The 18078-nt window shown below is 45.7% G+C and overlaps 1 protein-coding gene across 3 annotated transcripts in view; it reads left to right on the top strand.

The window, feature by feature from the left end:
• tmbim1a (transmembrane BAX inhibitor motif containing 1a) overlaps positions 1 to 18078 on the top strand; it is a 74187-nt gene that overhangs the window by 22453 nt on the left and 33656 nt on the right. For all 3 annotated transcript variants that reach the window (XM_043694369.2, XM_043694368.2, XM_043694371.2), the window contains exon 2: positions 14769 to 15066. In XM_043694369.2, coding sequence (XP_043550304.1) covers positions 14814 to 15066 — 253 coding nt within the window. In that variant the 5' untranslated portion in view covers positions 14769 to 14813. The remainder of the gene's footprint in view (positions 1 to 14768; positions 15067 to 18078) is intronic.

Consider the following 18078-nt stretch of genomic DNA (forward strand, 5'->3'; position numbering starts at 1 on the left):
ATTATCATCACTGAGACATGGCTGCGGGATGGTTGGGACTGGGACCTAAAAATAGCAGATTGTTAAATTTATAGGACAGGCAGGGAGAATGGCAGAGAGGGTGGAAATAGTCTTACTGATTAGAAACAAAATTACTTCAATGATGAGGGAGGATGTAAAGTGGGAAAGGCATTCAGTAGACACCATATGGGAGAACTGAGGAACAGTAAAGGATCTAAAACTGTGATTAACCTTGTGCACAGACTGGCCGCTCTGTCATGCTGACTTGTATAAAAGCAGAAATTAGGCAAGCCTCACTGCGCCAGAGACTTGGGTTCAATTCCCGCCTCAGGCGACTGACTGTGTGGAGTTTGCACGTTCTCCCCGTGTCTGCGTGGGTTTCCTCCGGGTGCTCTGGTTTCCTCCCACAGTCCAAAGATGTGCAGGTCAGGTGAATTGGCCATGCTAAATTGCCCATAGTGTTAGGTAAGGGGTAAATGTAGGGGTAGGGGTGGGTTGCGCTTCGGTGGGTCGGTGTGGACTTGTTGGGCCGAAGGGCCTGTTTCCACACTGTAATGTAATCAAACTTTTTCATAGACTGGGAGAGACAGACAAGGACCTGTCAGAAAGGCAGTGAGTTTATGCAGCGTGTCTGGGATATTGCTGTAGGAACTTAGGTTCTGGATGCAACAAGGTGACAAGCAATATTGGATTTGGTAATGGCAATGAACTGGATTGAATTAGTAACCTAATAATTTATGATCATTTATTAAATAGCTATAACAAGATTGATTTCAATGTAGCATTCGAAAGCAAAAAGCATGAATCAGTTACTGGAGTTTTTAGTTTAGATAAGGTGATTTAAACAAGATGAGACAGAACTGTCCACACTAATAACTGAAGAACACTGGAGAATGTTTAAAGAAACATTTAACACAGTACAAACCTTGTTTCTACTTCTGAGGGGGAAAAGCCTTCAGAGTTCAGGGACTGCATAAAGCTGAAGGAAAGGGTTTACAAAAATGCAAAAGAGGAAGCACGGATCCTGCTAATTGGAAAGATACAAAGACCAGCAGCTTCTAAGAAAGGGCCAAAGAGCAGCTTCTAAGAGCTACCAGAAGGGATTATGAATGGAAACCTGCCAGGGCCATCAAATCAATAAGAAGCATTTTTTATAGTTACATCAAGGGGAGGTGGTGGTCAGAGCAATGTTGGCCCACCAAAGGCAGACAGTGCGGTATTGTCAGTGACTAGATAATAACAAGGACTGCAGATGCTGGAAACCAAAGTCTAGATTAGAGTGGTGCTGGAAAAGCACAGCAGGTCAGGCAGCACCCTGCTCCTCAGAGCTTTTCCAGCACCACTCTAATCTAGACTATTGGAGAAGTGGCATGCACATTCAATAAATACTTTGCTTCAGTGTTTACAGAAAGGGAAGGGGTAGCTTACTGGAAAACCCAAGGAAATTAATAGTGGAACAGGAACAGGGACTGAAGAAAATTAATGGAAGTAGAATGTTGGTGATGTGGAAATTAATGGAATTAAAAACTGACAAATTCCCAGGACCTGATGGTTTCCACCCGAAGGTGTTTTGGGAAGGAGGGTAGCACATTGTGGATGCCTGAATGTAACCTTTCTGAATTGCCTAGATATTGGAGTTGTCCTTGTGGATTGGAAAGTTGCCCTTCACTCAGCTTTTTAAGGAGGGTGAAAGAGGAAATCCAGGAAATTACAAACCAGTTATTCCAGTCAGTGGTGGAGAAATTGTTGGCCTCTATAATCGAGGATGGAGCAACTGAATACCTTGATAATTTTCAGTTAATCAGGGAGAGCCTGAATGGATCAAGAGCAGTAGATCATGCCTGACAAATCTCATTGACATTTTGAAGACGTGACTAAGGTAGTGAACGTAGGAATATCTATGAATGTGGACTTCCAGAAGGCATTTCATAAAGTCCTCCTTAAGAGGCAATTAACTCAGGTAGAAGCCCATGGAATTGCAGCAAATAACTGACAAGGCTGGGAAATTGGCCGAATGGCAGATGACAGAACATAGAGCTAATGGTCAAAGTGAGGATTGCAGATGAGAGTGCTGGTGCTGGAATTCCTGATGAAGGGCTTTTGTCTGAAACGTCAATTCTCCTGCTCCTTGGACGCTGCTTGACCTGCTGTGCTTTTCCAGCAGCACCACACCCTTCGACTCTAATCTCCAGCATCTGCAGTCCTCATTTTTGCCTTGTTGATTTTAACCTTACTGCAAAACCTCTTCCAAGGATGCCTACCTTGAAGAAGTTCTCCTCTTCTCTCTAAAAGGATCTCAGTGGGGCTCTCTCTCACTGCACCCCCAGTTCATTTCCTCTGCCCCGTAGCTCTTCAGCCATGTCCTGAAGCAGATTCGCTACCACAGCTATATCTCCTTCCTCAGTGCCTGCCTATAGAACCAGCTAATCCCTAATGGGGTAGGAGTACAGCTTGGCAGGAAGTGACCAGTGGGGTCCTACAAGGATCTGTGTTAGGGCCTCAATTATTTACATAATTCATTAACAACTTGAATAAGTTGTTTAAAGTCATAGAAAGTCATTATTCAAATTTGCTGTTGATGCAAAGTGAGGTAGACCGTGTAGCTGTTGGCAAAAATTACAAAGGGATGTTGATAGACTGTGAATGGGCGAAACTATGGCATATGGAGATTAATGTAAGCAAGTGTGAGGTTATCTATTTTGAACCAAAAAAAGGATAAATCAGGGAACTTTCTAGATGAAATGAAGTTAAATACAGTGGATGTCCAAACAGACTTGGGGGTTCAGGTGTCAAGAACAGGCGCAGCAAATAATCAAGAAAGTTCATGGAATACTAGCCTTTGTATCCAGAGGATTGGAGTAATAAGGATGCAGTTATACAAAACCCTGGTTCGACTCCCTCCTGGAGCTCTGCGAGCAGATTGGGGCACCACACCTTAGGAAGGGTAGGTTGGCCTTGGAGGGAGTACAACATAAGTTTACAACAATAATACCTGGACTTCTGGGGCTAATTAACGAGGAGAGATTGTGCACATTTGGTTCGTTTTCTCTAGAATTTAAGGGGAAAAGACAGGGTTAATAAAGAAAAACTATTTCCACTGGTTGGGGATTCTAGAACTGGGCAATTTGTCTGAGAATGAGGGCCAGAGCATTCAGGAGAGATGTTAGGATGTGAGGAAACACGCAACACAGTGAGGGAAAAGGATTGGTGAGTTTACAGGGAGTGGAGGGGAAGGAGCAGACTGCAAAAGGTTTAGTTTTATTTGTGAACGGGGTGTGGGTGCTGCTGGCAAGGCTGCCTGTTATTGTTCATCCTGAGTTTGATATGATTGAGGAGTTTGCTTGGCCACTTGACAGGAGGTGTGTTGTGCATCTGGAGTCACATGTAGGCCACATCACGTAAGCATGGCACATTTCCTTCCCTCAAGGACATGAGTGATCCAGTGGGCTTTTAACAAAAATCCCAAAGTCCACACAGTCACTTTAACTGGGACCAGCATTTTGTTTTTGAAATGTAAGAAAAGTAATAGAGAGAGAGAGAGAGAGAGACCCAGTGAGAGACGGGGAAGAGGATGAGATGTGTCATGGAATGGAACCATATTCCCCAAAGGAGGCCATTCAGGCCACTATGTCTGTGCTGGTTAATCAATGAGTCTAGTTCTCTCTGCGTTATCCCCAATCACCTGGAACCTTTTCATTTCAAGTACTTATCTACTTTTTATCCCAGCGTTTGGCTTATTAAATCAAACAGCAGGCCCCTTGTGTTGTTCATGACAGACAGAGAACAAATTTCTCAACAAGCCCACACTTGCAAAACCCAAAACCAAAACCAAACAGTTTTGTGTCAGATTCTGTGATTGGTCAACACTCATTGAATACCCTTGATTGAGTTAATAGCTCCAGGCACAGAGATTAAGTGATATCAGTTGAGTTTGTAATGTGGCACGCCTACACTCACTTGGAAGTGATACACATTCATACACAGGGGCTCGTTCTCTGCAAAGAAAAGGAATCTGCTCAGGCCTTGTACCTTTGAATTATCCAGGAGCTTGGGGAATGAGAGGGCCCTCTTCCCTTCTCCATGGTGATACCTTTGTCAAGCAGAGTCATTTTGTTGTCCAGTCAATATCCTTCTGTATTATCAGTCGTTTTGATTGTTTGAAATTTGACATTCTTGAGTGTGTCCTGATGAGTGTAAGATGAAAAACCCTCAGTAATACACCTGTCTGTTCAGCAAGATCTCATTCTCCTTCACAAGTGAATCTGTTTTCACTGGCCCTGTCAGGTTGCACATTCTAACTCACAAAAACCTCCTGGAACAAAAGGTTTTCTTTTGTTATCCTGATTTATTTTGTTAAGTAACTTGAGTTCTTTCCTCTGATTACTTCTTGCAGTGTGAAAAATGTGGATCTACAAGTCAGTGTCTGCTGGCACCTGGATTTAATCAAGTTATTGCCAAAACTTTTCTGGTACAAGCATGAAGGGCCAAAAGGTCTTTATCATCTGATTCTATTTGAACGTGAGAAATGGAAGATGGTTGTGGTTGTTGGAGGTCAGTCATCTCAGCTCCAGGACATCTCCGCAGGAGTTCCTCAGGGGAGTGTCCTAGGCCCAACCATCTTCAGCTGCTTCATCAATGACTTTCCCTCCATCAGAAAGTCAGAAATGGTGGATGTTCACCGATGATTGCACAGTGTTCAGCACCATTTGCCACTCCTCAGATACTGAAGCAGTCCATGTCCAAATGCACCACGATCTGGACAGTATCCAGGCTTGGGCTGACAAGTGATGTTTGCCACACAAATGCCAGGCTATGACCATCACCAATACGAGAAAATCTATCCACCGCCCATGAGATTCAATGGTGTTACCATGACTGAATCCCCAACTACTAACATCCTGGGGGTTACCATTGACCAGAAATTGAACTTTGTCATTCCTACCTGGGGAAAGTGATTTGACTCTCAAGCCCCACTCGTCATGGGGCCATCACAAGAGTTAGGGATTTAATCAAATTACTCAAAATCCCCAACTTTCCTGTCTGTCGAACCCAGGTTAACAGAAAATACTGATCAGGTTCTGTACTCAACAAGAAATTACTTTTTGTATGACAAAGAAATCACTTCTAACACAAGCAAGCAAAACTGAATTGTCAACATATAACTCTACTCACTGAAACACAACCCCCTTCTTAAACCCCCTACACACACACATACAAACAAACATGGTGTCATGTCTGGGTGGTAAGCTACTGGGGAAGCACAGTTCAATAGCACCACGCCACAGGATTTAATGACGTGCCATTTTTACTGCCCAAAATCTTTTATTCTCCGTTCTCCTTATTTCCACATTCTTTCAATTCTTTGCAAAGGACGCAGGTGGTTAGCAGGATAATTGTTCGGTCTTTCAGTCTGATTAGAGGCAACAGCTTATTGCAAATGGTGGGACAGAATAACTAGTTATCTTCTAGGTTTTGATTTAGGTGGCACAGTGGTTAGCACTGCTGCCTCACAGCACAAGAGACCCGGATTCAATTCCCGCCTCAGGCGACTGACTATGTGGAGTTTGCACATTCTCCCCGTGTCTGCGTGGGTGTCCTCCGGGTGCTCTGGTTTCCTCCCACAGTCCAAAAATGTGCAGGTCAGGTGAACTGGCCATGCTAAATTGCCCGTAGTGTTAGGTGAAGGGAGAAATGTAGGGGAATGGGTCTGGATGGGTTGCTCTTCGGAGGGTCGGTGTGGACTTGTTGGGCTGAAGGGCCTTTTCCACACTGTAAGTAATGTAATCTAATCTAATCATTACAAAGAGAGACAGAGACTGGCCCTTTGTCTGTTGCAGTCTCTAGGCTTCTGCATCTATATGTATTTTGTCTGTTCACCTGTCTAGAAGCTAATCAGAGAGTTGTCATCATGCTGATAACTCTCCGCCTCCATAACTGGTCCTGATTACTCAAACCTGTCAGCAGTCTGTCTCTGGACACGCCTGCTCTCCATCCATAGTCCACTGCAGTGCGTTAGACATCTTCCCAATTGCTTGATCAAAGCAACAGTGGAAACACAATTCACAATATGTTCAAGTACCTTGTCTTTAAAAGTGCAGCAGTTTCCTTGGTTTAAAGCAGTCCTTGCCCCATTTTAGTTCACAATCCAAAATGCATTGTGTCTCTAATTTACAAATATCTAGCTTACAAATGCTCACAACTTGATTCCAAACAGGAGTGTATTCATATTCATTTTAAAGATCTGACACATGAATGTTTCCTCGTGCTTATGGTTATTTTATATTGTCTTGCACTGTTTTCCAACTTGGTTACAAATCGACCTGTGAAAGGATTCAATACAGAACCTATTTACTACCCAAGAGCTGCCTGTAAAGAGAAATAAAACCATGTGGTGTCACAACTAGACTAGTCACATACGTATTGTTTTTACAGAGCAGGTCAGAGGTGAGGGATACTGAAGCCTATTGTAACTGGCTGTTCCAGTGTCACTGTGTTGGACTGCAGCGGTTCAAGAAGGCAGCCCACCCCCACCTTCTCAAGGGGCAACTAGGGACAGCAATAAATGCTGGACCCACCCAGTGATACCCACATCCCCTGGATGAAGAAAGGAAGTTGCAGAGTTTCTCTGAATGCCAGTGTGAACGAGAAGCAGCAGGGACTCTCGGTGTTCCTGAAGTTTTAGATTATGGTATTACACCATCTCCATTACCCCGCTCCTGCAAACACAGCGTCATTGTGGGGGAGTTTGATCTGGCTCTGTGTGGAGCATAATGACTAGTATAAACTGTCAGGCCGAATGGCCAGTCCAGTGGTGTAATTTCTCAGAAAGGTGTTGGTATTTCCTCCCCACCTCATCCCTTTGTAATTGGGCTGTTTGTGATGAGGGGGAGAGTGAAAGCAGGGAACTGCCTGATTACCTGGCTGATCCTGAAATGGAATTGCTCCAGAGACTCTGATTGTTCTCTCTCTCTCTCTCATTCTGTCTCTCTCATTCTGTCTCTCTCCCTCGCTCTCCTGTCTCTTTAAGTTCTCTCCCCATCTCTCTATATCTCCCTCTCTCTATATCTCCCTCTCTCTCCCTATCTCTTTCGCTCTCCTGTCCCTCTCTATCTCCCTCTCCCTTGTTCTCCCCATCTCTATGTCCCTCTCCCATTACCTGTCTCTCTCTATCTCTCCCTCTCTATCTTTCTTCCCATCTCTCTCTCTCTCCCTCTCTGTGTCTGTCTCTCTTTCCTCAACTCTCTCTCTCTTTCTCGCTCTATCTCCCTCTCCCTCGTTCTCCCCATCTTTCTCTAGCTCTGTGTCTCCTTATATCTCTCTCTGTCTCTCTTTTGCTCTCTCTTTCTCTCCATCTCCCTGTCTCTGTCTCTATTTATCTTTCTGCCTCTCTCTATCTTTCTGTCCCTCGCTCTCCCCATCTCTTCTTTCTCCCTCTCCTCAGCCACACTGGACCTGCAGCTGTTGTTCATTTCCACTCCTTTCCAAAAAGTAAACGTTTCCAGATGCTTGTTTTGATTTCCCTCAGCTCTGAACGAAATGGTTGCCAGTAGTGATGCCAATTGCCAGTAATCCCTCTGCTGATGTCAGAGAAAGTGTGAGCCCCAGTCTGGCCCTCGGTTGTTGATTGAGCGAAGGGCGTGTCCGTTCACCTTGTTTCCTTCCTGTTTCTTACTCTCTCTCACTTTGCCAATTGTTCCCCACCTTCACTGTTCATGTTTTCTCTCTGTCCATCTCCTCTACGTTCACACTCTTCTTTGTCAACATTTATATAACACCTCTAAATATAACAACCCACTCACCACACAGGAGTGTCATCAGATTAATGTTTAACACTCAGCAATATTAGGACAGGTTTCCAACAGCTTGGCCAAAGAGGGTATTTTACAGCAACATAGCTTCGCTCACCAGCTGGACAGTTATTTGTTGTCATTTCATAATTAGTGAATCAGATGAAATTTTACAACGATCCATGATGAATTCATGATCATTATTACTTGAGAAAGGATGTCCTGGCACTGGAGGGGGTGCAGAGGAGGCTCACTATGTTGATTCAGGAGTTGAGGGGGTTGGCTTATGAGGACAGACTGAGGGACTATACTCACTGGGACGAAAATGATGAAGGGAATAAATGCGATAGAAGCAGAGAGGTTGTTTCCACTGGCGGGTGAAACTAGAACTAGGGGCATAGCCTCAAAATTAGAGGGAGCAGATTTAGGAATGAGTTGAGGGGGAACTTCTTCACCCAGAGGGTCAATGCACTGACCATAGAGTCACAGAGTCATGGAGATGTACAGCATGGAAACAAACCCTTCGGTCCAATCCGTCCATGCTGACCAGATATCCCAAGCCAATCTAGTCCCACCTGCCAGCACCCGGCCCATATCCCTCCAAACCCTTCCTATTCATATACCCATCCAGATGCCTTTTAAATGTTGCGATTGTACCAGCCTCCACCACTTCCTCTGAGATGTTTTCTCTCAGACAGAACAAACCAACCTTTTTCGTTCCGCAGTTAAATGCCAGTGATATTCAGATTCTGACGACTCCACTGACTCCGTTAGAACTTGTTTTGAAATCCCAGTCAGCAAATTGTTGTCAATTAATCTCCCAGACACCAGACACAGTTCCATGTAAACCTGAGAAGGAGTGGGAGTAAGCAGGGGCATGTTCTTTCCAAAGAAAAGGAGCATTTTCAAGCCTTACTCCCTCGAGTGCAGTGCCAGGAATATTGGGAGCTAATAGTTTTCTAATGCTTTCACTGTGGCCCATCTAAAAGAGATGACTCACCAACCAATCAGCACTCCTTTCTCCTGCAGTATAAATTGTTGTGATTGGTTGAAATTTGGCATTCTTGTCCTGATGAGTGCAAGATGAAAAGCCTCCGCAACATCTCTCTTTTGTACAATCAAGTGACAGTTTCTCGACTGATATTGAGTATAAAACTCAGGACTGAAATCTGACAAATCTCTGTGACCTGATGCCCTACATCCACAATTCTAAAAGAGGAAGCTCAGAGACAGTGGATATACTGGTTACACTTTTCCAAAACATCTTAGATTTTGGAATGCTCCCACAATATTAGGAAATATAACTCCATTATTCGAGAAAAAAGGGAGAGAAAATGGAACTGGAAGTCAATTAGTCTGAGATGCTTCATTGGGGAAATGCAGGAATGTGTTATTAAGGAAGTCGTAAAGTGCATTTTTAAAAAAATTACCATTAGACTAGGTCAGCATGGGATTCTAAAACGGAAATCCTGTTTGAGTTTTTTAAGGGTGTAACTCATGAGATAGATGAAACCAGAATCAGTAAATGCCATACAGCTGGTTTGATAAAGAATTTTGATAAGGTGCTGCAGAAAAGGTTACCGCACAAGATAAGAGCTTAGGGAGTTGGGGTAATATATTAGCGTAGACAGAGGAAGCAGAGGGCGGGCACAAATACAATGTTGTCAAGTTGACAGGATGTGACAGTTGGAGCATGCAAGGGTCAGTGCTGGGGCTGTTGCTATTTACAGTCTATAGTAATGACTTAGACAAAGGCACAGATAGTACCTTATACTCCACAACCACCTACTGAAGGAGCAGTGCTCCAAAAGCTAGTGCTTCCAAATAAACCTGCTGCACTATAACCTGGTGTTGTATGTTTTTTAACTTTGTATACCCCAGTCCAACACTGATACCTCCAAAACACAGAGAGTAATGTATCCATGTTTGATGATGATACAAAGGTGGGATTACAAGCTCTGGGCAGGATACAGAGAGGTGCAAAGTGATAGAGACGGGTTAAATGAGTGGATATCAGGGTGGGAAGGGGGAGTGCGAGGTTATTCATTCTTTGAAAGAAAAGCAGAATATTTGGTGAAAAGTGCAAAATGTGTAAATGATGAAGTTCAGAGCGACTTGGTTTACTCGTACAAGAAACAGAAAGTCAGCATGCAAATAATTGGGAAAGTAGATGCTTATGTTGGCCTTTATTGTAAGAGGAATTGAATGCAGGAATGAGGAAGTCTTGCTAAAGCTATATCGGGGTGATTAGTGAACCCACACAGAGAATCTTATGAGGAGATTTGAACTCCATATTTAAAAAAATAGAAAGCAGGAGTATGCCATTTGGCATATTGATCCTGCTCCATCATGGCTGATCATCCAACACAGTCCCCTGCTCCTGCTTCTCCCCCCATACACCTTGAAGTTGCCTTGGAGACAGTCCAGTTCATTAGATCGCTCCTTTCAAAGAATAAGCTGTCCTGGATGGAGAGGATGAGGAAAATGGGTCAGTGTTCTCTGGAGGTCAGAAGAATGTGAAATGATCTAATTGAAACTGATGAAATTCTGAAGGAGCATGTCAGAGCTGACACTGAGGGGTATCTCCACCCGGTTGGGGAATTTTAGTTAGAGCGACACAGTCTCAGGATAAGGGACTATGCATTTAGGACTGAGATGACGAAAAATGTCTTCACGCAGAGCGGTGTGAATCTTTCGAATTGTGTCCCAGATGGTTGTGGATGCTCCATCATTGAATATATTTCTGGCTGGGACAGACACAGTTTTGTACTCTTGAGAAATTGAGGGAGATGAGGAAGTGGCAGGCAAGTGAAGTTGAAGTCCAAGGCCAGCCAAGATCGTATTGAATAGCAGAGTAGGCTTGATGGGCAGAATGGCCTACTCCTGTTCCTATTTCCTGTGTTCTTGTTTTCATGGATAAGTTTGAGGTTAGCCATTTGGTAGGAGGGACTGAAGTGCAAAGTATTTCTTTAATGGCAATTGTGGACATCGAAAGGGATGTTCACGTGAACAAGGAGCAGGAGAAGGTCACTCTGCCCATTGAACCTTCCCTGGTATTCAATACAATCTATGGCTGGTAAGGAAAAACCAGGGAGTTCCAGACTGGTGAGCTAATGTCAGTGGTGGCTAAGGTGTTGGAGGGAATCCTGAGGGACAGGATTTATAGTATTTGGAAAGGCAAGGACTAATTAGGGATAGTCAACATTGCTTTGTGAATGGGAAATCATGTCTCACTAACTTAATTGAGTAATTTGAAGAAGTAATGAAGAGGGTTGATGTAGGCAGAGGACTGGACATGATCAATGTGACTTCAGTAAGGGGTTCAACAAGGTTCTTCCTTGTAGACTGGTTAGCAAGGTTAGACCCGGGGGTGCTAGCCACTTGGATACAAAATTGGCTAGAAGGTAGAGGACAGAAAGTGGTTGTGGAGCCCTGTGACCATTGTGCGCCACAAGGATCGGTGCTGGGTCCACTGCTTTTTGTCATTTATATAAATGATTTGTGAACATTGGAGGGATAGTTAGTAAGTTTGTAGATGACACCAAAATTGGTGGTGTAGTGGACAGCGAAGAAGGTTATTTCAGAGTACAATGGGATCTTGATCAGGTGGGCCAATGGGCCGAGAAGTGGCAGATGGAGTTTAATTTAGATAAATGCGAGGTGCGGCATTTTGGGAAAGCAAATCAGAGCAAGACTTATACACTTAATGGTAAGGTCCTGGGGAGTGTTGCCAAACACCGAGACCTTGGGGGGGGAGCTAATCACTGCAGATGCTGGAATCTGAAAACAAGAAATGCTGGAGATCACAGCGGGTCAGGCGGCAGTATCCATGGAGAGAGAGCAAGTTAGTGGTTCGCATCTGGATGACTCTTGGTCAGAATTTGGTTGTCAAAGTGTTTAAAGTGTTCAGAAAAGGTTTACAAGGATGTTGCCATGGTTAGAGGATTTGAGCTCTCGGGACAGGCTGAACAGGTTGGGGCTGTTTTCCCTGGAGTGTCAGAGGCTGAGAGGTGACCTTATAGAGGTTTATAAGATCATGAAGGGGCATGGATAGGGTAAATAGACAAAGTCTGGGGTGGGGGAGTCCAGAATTAGAGGGTATATGTTTAGGGTGAGAGGGGAAAGATATTAAAAGGACCTAAGGGGCAACTTTTTCATGTAGAGAGTGGTATGTGTATGGAAGGAGCAGCCAGAGGAAGTGGTGGAGGCTGGTACAATTACAGCATTTAAAAGGCATCTGGATGGGTATATGAATAGGAAGCGTTTGGAGGGATGTGGGCCGGGTGCTGGCAAATGGGACTGGCTCATATTGGAATGTTTGGTCAGGGTGGAGGAGCTGGAGTAAAGGGTCTGTTTCTGTGCTGTATATCTCTATGAGCCTCTTGCCTGCTGTCAGGACAGATACAGCAGGATCCGGTTTACTGTAATACTTTTCAGCAGAATAACAGAGTCTCAACCTCTAGCTGATCCTGGGGACTCTGAGTGAATCACCACCATCACAACTGAACGGGCCTTGGTTTTGTGGAAAATATGACAGGGAAATATTTGCTGTGAATTGCTTTGTGATGTCTGTTGGGAATTTCTGGTGGAGTGGAGTCAGCCTGTATACTGTCGTAATAGTCACTGTGATAGTGACGGGTGGCTGAGCTAGGCCCAACAAAGCAATGGTGAGATCTCAGTAACATCCACTGAGTGAGATCCCGCAATGAAAGCCGACACTGTGGGAGCCTCTGCTCTGACACTGTTTCTGTGTTTGATTGTGGGGGGATGAGACCTCGGCTCTTCCTGTCTCACCCCTGCAGCCGAGGGTCTGGCTCCTGCAGGACCTCAGTCACACTCAGATTGAAATAAACCCCTGTCGGCTTTGCAAGGACCTGTATTTGCATAGGGCCTTTTGGGATGTCAGCATAGCCTGTAAGAGGTTTGCAGCTAATGGTTTGCATCCACTATTGGACTGAAGGAAACCAGAGATGCACACCAGGATCTCACAAAGTGCAATGCGATACTGAGCAGATTGTTCTGCAGTTGGGCTTAGCTGAAGTTAAAACGTTAACCAGGACATGAGGGAGAACAGCTCAGCTGCACCCCCACCCCCTCCCGGCCTGGTTTCAGTCCAGCCCCCTCCACCCGAGCTCAATCCCTGCCCCCTTCCCCCGAGCTCAGTCCATGTTTGCTGAGAGAACAGGTTATTGCCGGAGCCCATTCAGCCTCTCTTCTGCCTGCTACCCAGGAACAGGAGGACGCCATTCTGCCCCTCTGGATCTGTTAACCCAGGCACGAGAAGAGGTAATTAAATGACTTGAACCTCTTCCACCATTCACATGATGAGTGAGTGATCTATAATTGAGCCGTTGATTCACATCCCTTGTTACTCTTCATCAACAAAATGTGTCAGGCTCATTCTCATGCTCCAACTAATCCCCAGTGCCCACAGCCAGCTGGGGAGCGAGTCCCTGTCCTTTCTGTGACAAAGATCTCACTGCATGTCATCTCCGAATGCCTTCGCTCCAGTTTACTCACTGGCTGTGGGTGTCGCTGGCTGAGCCATGTTCATTGCTTATCCCCAATTGCCCCTTGAGGAGGTGATGGTGAGATGTGACTGTGCTGTCCCCCTGCCCCACTGCCAGGTCTGCCTCCACCCCTCCTCCCAAACCCTGCAGTTAGGATGTTGCAGGTTGCAAGATCTGAGCTTTTGGTGACACTGGCCCCCTGTTTGTTAGCGAGCTGGAAGGTGTGGTCAGCAATGACTGACCATGTGCTCATCTTACTCACAGCAGTTTCTCTTCACTCACCTCATAGTTTTTTGAGTGAGAAAAGGAAACAATGATTAAATCACTTCATTCCTCTAAACTCAAACAAGATCAACGTGTACACATGACTGATTCTTGTATTTTTACTGTTTTGACAGCCCCAATATAGATCAATCTAGAAAGACAAGGGCAGCAGATTCAGAGGATTTTCGATTACCCGAACGATTCGGGGAGGGGGTATTTTGTTTGGTTAATGGAATTCCGGATAATTTGAATGCCAGATAACATAGTTTAGCCATGCATCAGGACTTGTGATCTTGCCAGATAATCCGATATTTGGATAATCAAGTTTCCTCTGTACATGGGAACACCACCCACTGAAAGTTCCCCTTCGAGCCACTGACCATCCTGATTTGGAAATATATCGCCGTTCCTTCAGTGTCACTGGGTCAGAATCCTGGAATTCCCTCCCTAAGGGCATTGTGGGTCTATCTACAGCACAAGGACTGCAGCGGTTCGAGAAGGCAGCTCACCCCCACATTCTCAAGGGGCAACTGGTAATAAATGCTGGGCCCAGCCAGTGACCCCCATATCTGATGAATGAAGAAAATCAGATCCTCTAGATGTCATGGGGAATGGCAGGGTCTTAAGGATTGTGATGGGACAGAGGGACCTTGGAGTTCAGATGCAAGGTAGACAGGGCAGTGAAGAAGGCTTTTGGCACAGTCAGGGCATTGAGTATAGAAGTTGGAAAGTTGTGTTGCAGTTGTACAGGACTTGGAGGCCACACTTTGAGTATTGTGTTCAGTTTTGGTCACCTTGTTACAGGAAGGATGTTATTAAACTGGAAAGAGCGCAGAAGATGTCTACAAGGATGTTGCCAGGAATCAATGGTCTGAGTTGTAGGGAAACGTAGGACAAGCTCGGATTTTTTTCTTTCGAGCAGAGGAGACCGAGGAGGGATCTTCTGACTCATGTCAGGAAATGTTTGCCAAACAAACAATGGGATACGGATATGGGAAAGAAAGGGGGAGATTGCTCAAAGTAAAATAGACGGAGAGCTGGCGCAGATACAATGGGCCGAATGGCCTCGTTATGTAACAGTTCTGAAGTGGGTTCACCTGGGAGGAACCCAGTAAGTGTTGAGTGTGGGATTCACACACCCTGGGCTGGAAACCCAGGAATGAATCTGACCTGGTCTTAATGCTTTTCATGCTTTATTGTTTTCTAGAGTTGGATCTGGACAGTTGGTGCAGGAGCCAGTGACTAACGTGCGATGTCTCATCCAAGTGCTCCCCCTACTTATGAAGAATCAATCAACCCATTGTACCCACCCTCGGGTGAGCCTGGACCTTACCCAGCCTACCCGCCAGGGGGGAATGCCCCTTACCCCCCTGGGGGAAATGCCCCCTATCCACCTGGGGGAAACTCTGCCTTCCCACCGATGTTCCCTCATTCAGGAAATCCGATGGGACCGCCAGTGATGCCAACAATCCCACTGAACCCTGCCTGGCCCGGAGGGAATTCGGGTGAGTTGACAAGACAAGGGATGGTGGGGGGTGGTGAGGGGGTTGGTGGGAGTGTAGGGGTATGGTGGGAGTGTAGGGGTATGGTGGGGAGTGTAGAGGGGTTGTTGGGAGTGTAGGGGTATGGTGGGGAGTGTCGAGGGATTGTTGGGAAGTGTAGAGGGGTTGTTGGGGAATGTAGAGGGGTTGTTGGGGAGGGTGGAGGAGTTTGTGGGGAGGGTAGGGGTGTTGTTGGGGAGGGTAGAGGGGTTGATGGGTGTGTAGAGGGGTTGGTGGGGAGAGTAGAGAGGATTGTTGGGGAGGGTGGAGGGGTTGGTGAGGGTAGAGGGGTTGGTGGGTTACAGTAGTGGGGAGGTGTTGGTGAGGTGTGTAGAGGGGGTTGTTGGGGAGGGTAGAGGGGATTGGGGAGGGTGGAGGGGTTGTTGGGGTTGTAGAGGGGTTACTTGGGAGTGGGGAGTGATTGGTGGGGAGGGTAGAGTGGTTGTTGGGGGCGATGGAGGGGTTGGTGGGTTAGAGTAGAGGGCTTGCTGGGGAGTGGGGAGGGGTTGATGGGGAGCCCAGAGAGGTTGCTAGGGAGGGTGGAGGGGTTGGTGGGAAGGGTAGAGGTGTTGCTGGGGACGGTGGAAGGGTTGGTGGGGAGGGATTGCTGGGGAGTGGGGAGGGGTTTCTGGGGAGTGGGGAGGGGTTGGTGGGAAGGGTAGAGGGGTTGTTGGGGAGGTGAAGGTGTTGGTGGGGAGGGTGGACGGATAGCTAGGGAGGGTGGAGGGGTTGCTGGGGAGTGGGGAGGGTTTGGTGGGAAGGGTAGTGGGGTTGAATGGGGCGTCGATTTTTACCTGATGGATGGTTTTAGCGGGAGATGAATTTTTACCTAATAGGTGGGTTTCGACAAGCCAAATAACAGAGTGCTCCACAAGGAGATTTAAGATTTCCTGTCAGGATTAGAATGTGAACTGCTCAACAAATTCACCCCTTTCCTGAATCTCACTCCCCCTCCCCCAACACTCTCATCCCTGAGCTCCAGATGTGACTCATTTCCCTTTCACAAATTGATTGACTATTGATCAGCTTATTTTGAGCAATGAACAATTAATCTGACTGTGTCCAAACAGTACAGATGTAACAAGTGGCTTTAATGTGATATAGAATTTATTATTTTGGGGAAGTTTGAGTTACAAACCAAGATTTAAAATTTTAATTTTCCCAAAGTTCACTTTGTTCATCAAATTTACAAAAAGTCCAAATTTGTTATCACATAATCTGCCTGGACATGGGGCACCTTACTGCACTTGTGTTATGGGGTATACTTACAGAACAGGGAGGAGGATTCGGATAGCTCAGTTGACTGGACAACTGGTTTGTAATGCAGAATCACGCAATTGTGGGGAGGCGATGGTCTGATGGGATTATCTCTGAACTGTTCATCCAGCAACCAAGCTAATGTTCTGGGGTCCTGGATTTGAATCTGCCACGGCAAATGGTGGAGTTTGAATTCAATAAAAATCTGGGATTTAGAGTCTAATGTTAACCAAAGATCTGTTGCTGATTTATCAGGAAAAACCCATCTGGGTGACTAATGTCCTTTAGGGAAGGGCACTGCCATCCTTACCTGGTCTGGTCGACATGTGACTCCAGACCCACAACAATGTGGGTGACTCTTAATTGCCATCTGGGCAATTAGGGATGGGCAATAAATGCTCATCCTGTGAACGAATGAAAAAAAAGAGTGTGGGTTAAATTCCTGTCCCGGCTGAGGTTACCATGAAGGACTATCTGGATTCAGAATTGGCTGGCTGATAGAAGGCAGAGAGTGGTTGTAGATGGAAATTATTCTGCCTGGAGGTCAGTGTTGAGTGGGGTCCCGCAGAGCTCTGTTCTTGGGCCTCTGCTCTTTGTAGTTTTTATAAAAGACTTGGATGAGGAGGTTGAGGGGTGGGTTAGTAAATTTGCAGATGATACGAAGGTTGGAGGGGTCATCGATAGTATCGAGGGCTATTGCAGGCTGCAGCGCGACATAGACAGGATGCAGAGCTGGGCTGAGAAATGGCAGATGGAGTTCAATCTGGATAAATGTGAATTGATGCATTTTGGAAGGTCGAACTCGAATGCTGAATATAGGATTAAAGACAGGATTCTTGGCAGTGTGGAGGGACAGAAGGATTTGGGTGTGTAAGTACATAGATCCCTCAAAGTTGCCATCCAAGTGGATAGGGTTGTTAAGAAAGCATATGGTGTTTTGGCTTTCATTAACAGGGATATCGAGTTTAAGAGCCGCAAGGTTTTGCTACAGCTTTACAAGTCCCTGGTGAGACCACACTTGGCATATTGTGTCCAGTTCTGGTCGCCCTACTATAGGAAAGATACAGAGGCTTTGGAGAGGGTGCAAAGAAGGTTTACCAGGATGCTGCCTGGACTGGAGGGCTTGCCTTATGAAGAAAGATTGAATAAGCTTGGACTTTTCTCTCTGGAGAGAAGGAGGAAGAGAGGAGACCTGATCGAGGTGTACAAGATAATGAGTAGAATAGAGACTTTTCCCCAGGGCAGGATTGACTGGTACGAGAAGTCATAGTTTGAAGATATTAGGAGGAAGGTATAAAGGAGACGTCAGAGGTAGGTTCGTTACGCAGAGAATTGTGAATGCATGGAATGCGTTGCCAGCGGTGGTGGTGGAAGCAGAGTCATTGGGGACATTTCAGCGACTGCTGGACATGCACATGGATGAGTTGAGGGGTGCGTAGGTTAAGTTACTATATTTTACATTAGGATTAAAACTCAACACAACATCGTGGGCCAAAGGGCCTGTTCTGTGCTGTACTTTTCTATGTTCTAAGGACTCCTCCTTCCCAAGCTCTCCCCTGGCCGTGAGGCATGGTAACCCTCTGGTTAAACCACCAGCACCTGCCGATCTGTAATCAGAGAACAAACCTTTGGTCCAATAAGATTACACTGACTTCACCTTTACAAACAAAATACAAAGACTTTTTAAAAATAATTCTGGTTAGTGTTCTCTGACACATC

Source organism: Chiloscyllium plagiosum, unplaced genomic scaffold (assembly GCF_037043375.1).
Source record: "Chiloscyllium plagiosum isolate Xiang-an unplaced genomic scaffold, Cpla_swu_hap1 HiC_scaffold_7, whole genome shotgun sequence".
NCBI classification, from domain to species: Eukaryota; Metazoa; Chordata; class Chondrichthyes; order Orectolobiformes; family Hemiscylliidae; genus Chiloscyllium; species Chiloscyllium plagiosum.